Raw genomic sequence first — 10,886 nt, 5'->3', positions numbered from 1 at the left:
AAAGATCAGAATAGTGGTTGCTTACAGGGATTAGGATAGACTTAGATAGAAGCTTGAAGGAACTTTCTGGGCTAATGGAAGTGTTGACTTCTTGACCAGAATATTAGTTACATGGATGTATACATTCAAAGCCATTGAATCTTATGTTTAAGATCTTTGCAATTCACTGTATGTAAACTCTACCTCAATTTAAAAAAATAGAAAGCAATGTTTGAGAAGAAATTCAAAAGATGTCTGAGACCAGTACTAGACTTAGATGATATTTGTAAGTTTCCTAAGAACTTTCTCCATACAGAATTTTTAAATTAATTTTTTACTACGTACTACATTCACATGGTTTAAAAAACAAACAGCATTTTAAAACAAATCCCAGGAAAGCAAAACAAAAACAAATGCCCTAAATTTTCACTTAGGGTGGTAGGGTCCAAGAAAACATGGTATTAAATATTAAATATTCTGTTGTAGTATTAGAATTATTATTAGAAATTCCAGCATTAGAACTTTTATTAGAAATATTAGCATTAGAACTAGAGGTTTTATTTGACCAAGTCTTCGCTCAAACTGAGGTTGCCATGACTTTTCAAAGCACAATTTCCGGAGGATTTTCACATGACATCAGGCCTCCTTGGGTAGTCAGGTGAGAAATGCTGTTTTTGGCTAGGGCTGTTGCTATTCTTAACTGCTGAAGCCATCGTTTCTCTTTAAAGGCACTGCAAGAGAAAAGATGTAGTTTACAAGGAGGTCCAATTTTGTCTCCATTTATAGTTGAAATGATGGAAATCTTTAGGTTGATTTTATAGCTGTGGCTAGTTTACCTTGTTATATGAGTTAGGCTGTAAAATAGGAAAAAGGAATCTTTCTAAAACACTCTTCTTTGTGAAGCAGTGGGGATGATGTTTTCCCAAGGCAAGACTAGAAATATAGCACCCACAACTAGAAACAGAAAGCCACTCAGTGTCGTAGAATTCTCTGGTTTGAAACTCTTTTTTTTAATCTGTTCCCCCTCGAACATCCCTATACATCATATAGTCCCTGACCTCTTCTCCCTCTCCTTGTTCCCCACCAAAAACACACTTTTTTCATGGACATGATACTAGATATTTTGATAGACTTTAACTAAAATGCAATGAAACAATGTTTTGTGATAGTTATTCTCTGGCTGTATACTAATAAAAACCTAAATTTGAATGCAATTACTCCTACTTTGTAGGATGCAAATGTGATTTTCTACAGAGGGGTTTTACATTTCCTTGAATGTTGGGGTCCTCCACAATTCTGTCCTTTTGCCTTCCTCTGTGTCTGTACCCTCATCCTGGGAGGCTGTATTTACTAATTGCTTCAACTCTCCTATTCAGGACTCCCAAATCCCAACCTTTCTTAAAAGATGCATGTCTCTAATTATCAAATTAAAATCATTTGATAACTGGAAATCCCACCGATGCTTCCAAATTTCGTGTCTTTTATCTTCTTCCTAAACTTGTCCCCTTCAACATCCTTGCTCTAACATTACTTTGCTTTCTTTGCTATCTTCATCATCTCCAAAGCCGGAAACAAAACTCATCCCCTCTTCTCTATCCACTTCTATGCCCAATTAGTGATCACATTTTGTAGATTATTCCAAACAGATTTCTGCTGCACCTTCTGATTTGTTTTCTTCCCCCCTCAAACACTCCCTTGCTCTGACAGTCCCCAACAAATAGACCCCTTATCAAGAGGAGTTTGGGGAGAGTTACTCCTACATCACGAGTGGGGTTTAATGATATAACCAAGCCAAGCAGTTTTATTTATTCCCTGTATTCACTTTCTAAGGCTGAGGCAAGCACCCTTATCAACCACAGTGGTGTAAACTTGTGGCAAGAGTCCCCTGCCCCATCCCTGGTACTTTTTATCAGAACAAAACAAAACAAAATAACACAGAGAGCTCTGCTTTTATCAGGAGCACAAGAGCCCATCAGAGGCACCATTGGGGACTGCCATCTCTTCTCAGTCCACTCAGGACTCTCAGCCTTCTCGACCGGTATTCCACATGTGAATTTTCACTCAGCTGACTTCTAAATTACATAAACCTCACTGGAGTCAGACAATAAGCAATAAAGGAGACAGTTTTCTGGATACACCTTGGAAATATTCTTTGATCTGTATAAAGCTTACGCTATCTTCTGAGGAATGAGATTCAGTCTGGCCTTAGTCATTGACATCTCTGCACCAGCCACATGCACTCACCAACCCAAACCCACATTATACTTGATCTGAGCTAACTGCAGCAATATACTCTCTTTGAGTCAACCCTCAGAGGGATATTTTCATGAATCTAAAGGTGGAGTTCCTGAGTGATATGTGGTCCAGCAGGTGCTCTCATGTGATGCCAGAGGGGATGTCTGGGGTCCTCATTTGGGAGATTACCCTTCCCTCACAATTAGGAATATCTGATGGACCAACTCTGACCCACTTTCCCTGGGTTATCACCATGAAGGATTAATTAGATTCTTCCCCATCGCCTGGCTAAGATACTAGCTTGATGATGGTGGACCCATCATTAAGCTAGTGCATGTCCTCTCCTCACGTTGGTGTCTTTTCGGCACAAGAGTTGTACTGGTCTTTTAGTGGTAAGTGCTCAGACCACCTGGCTGCCTGACTTGAAGGGCAACTTCAGGTGGACATGGGTGCTTTCATGACTCCTATGAGGTGACATGAGCCAGACTAGAAAGATCTGTGCAGGGACATGACGCCTCCAGGTCTCCCCATCCCCTCCACAGCCCACCGACAGAGGGACATGGCCAAATTCTGGGAAAGATGCTGTGGAAAGGAGAGAAAACATATGGGAAAGCAGTAGAGTGTGCAAATAGAGGGAGGAGAAAAATGTTGGTAAAAGAGGAAGAATTGGGAAAGAAGATTTGCTAGGAGTACCTGCCAGAAGGAGTGTACATACTGACCCCTGCCCCTTCTATGAGCCTCCCTTCTGCACCAACCTCTTTCTTGAATAAGAAAGTTACCCAGCGGCTCCCCTCTCAACCTTGAAATTTCTTCCCCTTGATAAATCCAATCCTTATGAAATATACCTAGAGAACAGCAGGCTAGTATAACAGCTTGGGAAAGCTGTTTGGAAGTGTTTACTGAAGCTAACCCATGACCTAGCAATTCCATTCCTAGGTGCAGAGTCAAGTGAAATGAATGCAAATGTCCACCAAACCTCAAATACAAGAATAATCATATAATTTTATTCAAAATAGCCCCAAATTAGAAACAGTGCAAAGGCCCATCAATAGGAGAATTGATAAATACATTAAGATATAGAATACTACATAGGAATGGCTAATACACAGAAATAAGAAGGATCAATACACACAAAAGCATGAATGAATCTCATAGTCAATGCATTAAGCAAAAAGCCAGACATGAAAGATACCTAACAAAAGTCAAGATACCTGTGAAAGTCAAGAACAGGCAAAACTAAGCTCACTGATAGAGATCAGAATAATGGTTGTATCTGGGAGGAGTTACTGACTGGCAAAGGGCATGAAGGAACTTTGGGGGGTTGCTAGAAGTATTTTGCATCTGATCTGAGTGGTGATTACATGGATGTATGCAAATTTAAAATTCAAAAAGCCGCACATAGGATATTAGCATTCCTTATGCATTTAACTATATATTTCACAACTCAGCTTCTCCCCAAAAAGCACTACACACAATAGACATTGGCAGTCTTTCACCCAAAACTATATACATGCTGCTCACCTTAACCACAGATGCTTTTGCACATTCCAATTCTGCATAGCCCTGTACTGGGCAATAATAAACACTTTTGGATGTTTGAAAAATAAACTCATTTTTAATGTGCATCTGTTGATAAAACTAATCAGTATTTCCTTTCTTATGTTTACAACCTGATTTTAAGATGGGTTATATAATTTTTTCAATTAATTATTTTCTGGTCTTTCCCCACAGTTTTATATTATCTCTTTTTATACATTCTAGTCAGAAATACCTCACAGATTACAAAGATTGAAGTTGTTAAACATTTTCTTTATTCTCATGGTGCTAGAGGCTGAATTTTGCCAATTTTAATAGCTCAAATTATTCTCACCACTAGGTGGCAACAACCTAACTGAAAAGTAGAGCTGAAAAAAGATAATTCAGAAAGGCAACTAACACAATCTAGCCTTATTTCTTCTTTCCTTCTCATTATATTGAGTAAGGGGGGAAGCCATAAACCTATATTTCCACTGTAATATTGGCACCCAATAATACCTCATAAATAGTGGATAGACCTGAGAGCTAACCAGAGTTGTGTTTTCAATCAAATCTGATGACCAATATATAAAACTTTATCTTATGAAATGAATGTGCCTGAAAAGTCTACTTCTGACAAATTTATTATGTCTTTAAACATTATGATGGGTTGCTTTTTAAACTTAAATATTAACATCAGTTCTATTACCCTATCCAGTATGGGTCTCCCACTGCCTGTATATCTTGTCCAGTAAGTGAACTGAAGTCTTTATGATTCCATTTGTCATTAAATTGTTCTTTTCTTTCCTTCTGTTTGCATTACCATCCAGGCCTCCATGACATTTTTGATGTCTCTCTCCCAGATTTCAAGTTTCCCCCTTCTCCTTTTGATTATAATTAACAATTTCTTTTAGTTAAAAAAGAAAGAAAGAGGAAAAAAAAGCAGCAGCAGCAAGGGACCTTGTTAATTGATACAACTCTTTTCTCCCTGAAAATTTGAGCAGAGTACTACACGGAATGGCCAATAAAATCAGTTCATTTTGTCCTAGATAGACGGCTAGGATGTGGTCCTTGAAGCTGGGTGCTGATGCACTGGAACAACCTGTATTACACTGCTTGACATGGTAGGGCTTCATGGACCATTCTTCCCCTAGGCCTGCCCTACTAAAGGTTTGCCCTTGTGTGTTTAAAGAGAAAGAATTACCTGGCCACAGCTAAGCAGTAGATGGCATTCTCCCTTGGAGTCATCCCACTGTGCTCTGAGAAAGACGCCAAAGGGGATCTGAGTAGACAGCCGGCCCTGGGTGTTGCATAGTAAAACGATGGGTGTGAGTAGCCCACTCTTGAAACCGGAGGGAGGGGGACTTGGGGAAGATACGTATTTTTTATAAGCTTTTCTTTATTCCTAGCTGTGGCGTTAATTTTCTTCAGATTTTTTTGTTGTTTTCGTATTTCCGAGAATGTATTTGAGTCTACCAGAGGAGGAAACTTGAGTGTTTGTCCTCTTGTGTCCTGCTGTGAAATTGTTAAAAGATTGACAGGTTTCCTGCTCACAGTCTGCTCCCTGAGAGGCAGTAGTTTGCCCACCGTGCCTTCTGAGTCCTTGTTTCCAGCCTTATGCCAGCTTTCGGAGGTCATTTTTGGTTTGGTGAAACCATCCACCATCATCACAGTGTCTCCAACTTTTGCCCCAAAGACCCTTGCTCCACAAAGCTGGCTTTTATTGAGGTTGTGACTCTGAGCTCTGAGTATCCACTGTTTTATTTTAATATAAATCCTCATAGGGACTGAGATTTTCAGAAAGGAAACCGTGGACCACATTTTACTCAGTAAATATAATACGCAGTCTTTCTGCTTGTGTTTGAATGCAATAGCCAGGGGAGTTTGCCCCGCTGCATTTTTGCATTCCAGGCACAGCACGCTGCAGTTGACAAAGGCCTTCAGAATCAGCAGTTGGCCCGCTTCTACGGCTGCATGAATGGGGCATTTAGAGACATCTGCGTGCAGAGCTTCGTGGCACCATGCTCGATAGGGGTGCACACCGACCGCCTCGTTGGGCCGCACACCCTGCTTCAGGGCCCATTCCGTGAGCTCAACGTACCCATAAAAGGCAGCGATGTACAGGGCTACCCTTTTCTGATACCTGAATGAATGAAACAAGCAAGAGTAGGGTGTTTAGAAAGTCAGCAAACAGGCAAATGTAGTTACACTAAATGCCCATGAAACATTCCAGTTAAAATCTTTATTTCCTCCAAACTTTTACCTAAAATGTTTTTAGAAAAGGCACATAGTAATATGCACATAGGTTAACCTGCACAGGTCCTGCTTATTATGCACATTATCCTACTGTGCACACGTAAACACTTCAGACTGGTTTCCTTTGTGGTTGTCTTTCTTTCTATTTTTTTTTTCTTTTTTGGGGTGTAATTAGGTTTGTTTGTTTAATGTAAGCAGGCACTGTGCCACTGAGCTGTAACGTCCCCCCAGAGCGGTCTTCTTTCTTATGAATATCAAATGCGCAAGAAAAATATCAAGCTTTATATTAACTGGGAAAGTATTGGGAGAAATCCAGCACGTTTTAGAAATCTGAATGCTCTGTATGTTTGTTTGCTTTGTTTTTTCTAACAGTCCTTATTTTCTGGCTTCTCAAAGTCTCCACTGCTATTTTGATCTAAACCACTAGGTTTTCCCCCACCAGCACTACCACAGTGCCACCGTCTCCTAACTGGTCTCTCACCTCCTCTTATCCCCCTGCGGCCATTTCCTCAAACAGCGCTTAGCTATCTTCTTATTGCCTAAGTTGGAGGTTGCCTGTGCTCTGTTCCAAACCCTCCAATAGCTTCTCACTGCAGTTGAAATTCTAACTCCTCACCTTGGGCTACAAGGTCTCTCCTCACCTGGACCCTGCCCCACTCCTGCCCCAGTTCCCACCACTCCCCTTCTCTTCTGCTGTCCTGCGGCCATACTGGCCTTCCTACTGTCTCTATCCCTCCAATTCCCCATCAGGCATAGGTTGAATGATTGGTGAAGACTGTTCAGAGAAATAAGATTTAGGGAGTCAAAGCTAGACTGGGTTCTGCCAGATGTTGTCCAGGATCCGCTCGGGCAGGGCTGTCTGACCCCACTGTAGAGACAGATGCAAGCTAGCCTAGTATCATCCAAATTCTGCTGCATGTAACTAACTCTCCCAACTCTGATTTCATGCTCACCACGCCATCTTCTCACTTATATGTGGTTTCTCATGTAATTTCCCTGTGTGAGGAAGATGGTCTGCCCAGACATGCAGGTTTCTAGGACCCTCTGACAGTTAGATTATTCACTCATTAGAGTTATACATCACCACACTGGTATTTTGGCTCACATATCAATTTCTTTCGAAATTCGTTAGTCCAAACCAGCATCTCTGAATTTGATAAGATTCCTTGATTTGGGGAGAAGAGCCCCTCCTGGGTGGACTAACTGGTCTCATCCTTAATGTTGTGGGAACTAGAAGTGCTCTTGCTGCTGAGGCTAGTTGATTCTGCCTCCTAGGTGATCTTTTCACAGTCTGTCCTTTGCCCCCACCTCTGCTGCCTTAAGCCTAGTTCAGGCTGCCATTATCTCTGTCTCCCTGTCTCTGTCTGCTTCTGTTCCTTACACTGCCACCAGAGCCAACATTCTAAAATGCAGACCTCATCATGGCCTTTCTCTATCTTGAATGTCTTCCCAACACTTAAAAGATAAAGTCAAATTCCTTCATATCCCTACAGGGGCTTGCATAAGCTGGACTCATCTTATCTTTCCAGCCTCTGGCCACTAGCTTCCTCTTCCTCTTCCTCATCTACCATGTAGAGCTTCTCTCAGTTCCTTGAATCCATTTTCTTGTCCCCCAGGGTAAGTTCCATCTTACGTGGCTCCATCTGTTTTGGAACATTTTTATCTTCTCTCTGCCGTTTACCCAAGTACCAACCCTTTAGGTCTCAACCTCAATTCCCTTTCTCAGGATGCTTTTCCTGATCCCCTAAGTCTAGTTAGTTGTCCATACTATACATTTCCATGTCATTTTGGACTATGCCCATGTCATAACACTTTTTACACTGACTGGTAACGGCAACGACACCTGACATTTACATCCTGCTTACCATGTGCCAGGAGGCCCTCTAAGTTCCTTATTTTATTAGGTCATTCAATCTCTAAACTCATTCTATGAGATAGGTACTATTATTATTTCTGTTTTATAGGGATGACTACTTGCTTAGGTTTACACAGCTAAACACTGAGAGTGGGGTTCAACTAGGTAGATGGGCACTGGAGTTTGTCCTCCCAAACATTTTGCACTTCTGCTTCTCCAGGAATTGGTTCCTTGTTTTCTGTTTCCCCATGGGACTATAAGCTTGCTGAAGGCAGGGGCCATGTCTTGTTTATTGCTTGCATAATACATAGTATGTGCTAAATAGATATTTGTTGATTGAATGAAAGAATAAAAGGAGCTTTTCATTCTGATCACTTATATTCTCTGAGCTCTTAGATTTTATTTAAAGGTTAAGTGGAGATGGTTATGTGCATGAGCACTAGAGTTAAAATTGTCAGGATCCAAAACCCATTTGTGCCCTTGCTAGCTGTGTGACATTGGGCTGATATCCTAATATCAGTTTCCTTACCTGTTAAACAAGATAACATAGTATCTACCTCATCAAAGTGTTATAAGTATTAGTTAATAGATATAATACAATGTCTGCTACAAAGTACTCAATAAATATGCACTATTAAAAGTAACAATGCAACAGCTATTTCTTTGGATTCAGAGCATGAAAAGAGAATTATAACTATCCCCAAATAGAAATTTATTTAAAATAATTGAATATCTTATAAAATTGCAGAAGCTGATTTTCCAGTCTGTCACTTCACAGAGCCCTGGGAGCTCCTGGTTAGTGTGTGGGCTTCTGTAAAGTGTGATTAAATCGCCACAAGGTGGCACTGTTCTAAAATACCACTGAATTAAAAAGGCAATGCCACTTAACACAGTTGGGAAACTGCTGACGGCAGAGAGATGTTTAAATATCCACCTGCTTGTCTGAGCCTATCCTTCTCCACTGCCCCAGCCACACAAGTTACACTCCATGTATGGCAAAAGTGTGAATGTTTGTATTAAATGCAATTTGCAAAGTTACAGGATAGCATAGGAAAAGGCAGCCAATGTTTTCAGCCAATCAGTTAGCAGTAATGGTTTTTAAAATAATTAAATATGAGAATGGCAAGGCACTTATTCTGACGGCTTTTTAAAAAGTGCTATTAAAAGTCTAATATCCAAATCAAACTGAAGTCACCCATTTAGACAGTTAGTGTTTCCTGAGGAAAGTCTACCTGAATTACAATCCATCACCAAAAGCTGTCCGCCGTGGTGGCATCCCTGCTGTCTTACTGCAGCAAATATCTCAATAGCAATGTCTAAGGGGAACTCCTGTGGAACAGCACCCCAGCTGTAGCATGAACTACAAATTCAAGCTCCTTGGAAAGTTTAGTAAAAATTACTTTAATTCATTTAGCATTTGCTTTGTCTCCATACTTGAGTACTGGTCTTTCGTTTGATAAGTAGCGTTGGACTTTAAGTTTTTGTCCAAGGAGACAACCCATCAGAAATTCCTTCCATCCATCCCAGACGTCCAAGCGAAGTGTCATGCCTGTGGGTAACGAGAGGTGGTTATGGTTCCAATCCATCACTGTGGTTTGACAATCATAAAACTGCTAATGATAGCTTTCTCCAAACAGAGGCTTGAGCCAGATGCCAAATGAAAAGTAACCTTGGAATAAAGAGGCAGGGATGCTATCTTTAGCTTAGGCCCGTATTGACATGGAAAAGCCTTTTAGCCTCTGTGCATTTTCGTTTTCTTGTCCGCACCATGAGGGCATGCAAAGCTGAACTTTATTCTGTAGCTATTTTAAAATAATCCTATGGCCAGGGTGATCTGAACGTCACCATGAAAACAAAGGCTGTGATGTTGGAAGAGGAAACTAAAGAAACTGAGGCAGGACACACAGGCTTCCTGGGCCTTTAGCTTACGAGTGGGCTGTGGGGGGAGTTGAATGATCCTTTTGCTCGGTCCTTTGCAAAATAGGAGCCATTCTGTGTTACGAACATAAAAGTGATATGTTCATTGCTGCTGGAGGATTTACCACTTGCGCCTCAAAAGTCTAGGCTCTACTGATTCTGTGACTGCATTCCCTTTGTCCTTCAGGCTGGTGTTTTCCCGGCATCTTTCCTCAGCCTTCTGCTCTTCTCCCCTACACGGTCTCTCAGGATGAAACCCGGTCTTCTCCCCATCTGGTCCTCCCTGACCTCTCTCATGTCTAGCCGGCCTCTCTCTCTTCCAGCCACTCTGACCATTTGCCTGTCCTTCAGGCACACCAAATCCACTCCCATTTGAGGCCCTTTATCATTTCTTTTGCTTCAAAGGGTCTTTATCCAGATTTCCTCAGGGCAGGGTCCTTCTTCCTCAGCTTTCACTTCACGCACCATGTCCTCACAGAGGACAGTCTCGGCCGCCACAGCTAAAGCCACCTCTGCCACCACTCCCTCCTCCCCTCCAAGACCCTTGATGACATGGCCTTATTCTAACTTCTTCATAGCCTCTCATCAGTACTTGAAATTGTTTTACTTGTTTGGAGATTTTTTTCATGACCTATTAAAAGGGTAGCACCTTCAGGTCTCACTACCCCTCCTGGCACATGCTTGTTGCCTGACTAACAGGCAACCTGGCTTCATTGGTCCCCCGTGTACCACTCACTCCCAAGTCCAAACCCCAGCCCAGGCCTCTGCTCCAGCTCCAGGTTCCCTCGATGGGGAAATCTCCATCCAAGTGACCCCACTAGGACCCCACTGCCTTGAAAGACAGCTCGCCATCTTTCATCCCCAACCCGCTTTTCCTCCTGCATTCTGTGTCTTAGTTTGTGACCCCACCACCTTCCTTGCTACCAAAGTTAGAAACCTGGGGGTTGCTTCTCCAGCCTTCCTTTTTCTCATGCCCCCTACAGCTATACAAATGCTAAGGCCTGGCAAGTTTATTTCATAAATGTTGAAGAACTCTGTTACTCTGTTTCCTCACCTTTGCATCAACCACCCCGCCCTATTTCAGGCCTAAACAATCTCTCACTTAAATCTACTTTGAGAAGCTTCCGGC

General features: G+C 41.8%; 1 protein-coding gene across 1 annotated transcript in view; it reads right to left on the bottom strand.

Moving 5' to 3' along the window:
* Positions 1-453: 453 nt before the first annotated feature.
* The window catches only part of ANKUB1 (ankyrin repeat and ubiquitin domain containing 1), a 29,371-nt gene continuing 18,938 nt past the window's right edge, over positions 454-10,886 (bottom strand). Inside the window, exons 4-6 of the mRNA XM_006187247.3 lie at positions 9,275-9,389; positions 4,934-5,872; positions 454-710 (exon numbers count right to left, since the gene is read on the bottom strand). Of these exons, the coding sequence (XP_006187309.3) occupies positions 581-710; positions 4,934-5,872; positions 9,275-9,389 (1,184 nt within the window). The 3' untranslated portion in view covers positions 454-580. The remainder of the gene's footprint in view (positions 711-4,933; positions 5,873-9,274; positions 9,390-10,886) is intronic.

The sequence above is a fragment of the Camelus ferus genome, chromosome 1 (genome assembly GCF_009834535.1).
Source record: "Camelus ferus isolate YT-003-E chromosome 1, BCGSAC_Cfer_1.0, whole genome shotgun sequence".
NCBI classification, from domain to species: Eukaryota; Metazoa; Chordata; class Mammalia; order Artiodactyla; family Camelidae; genus Camelus; species Camelus ferus.
This window is presented reverse-complemented; position numbering and strand designations above follow the sequence as displayed.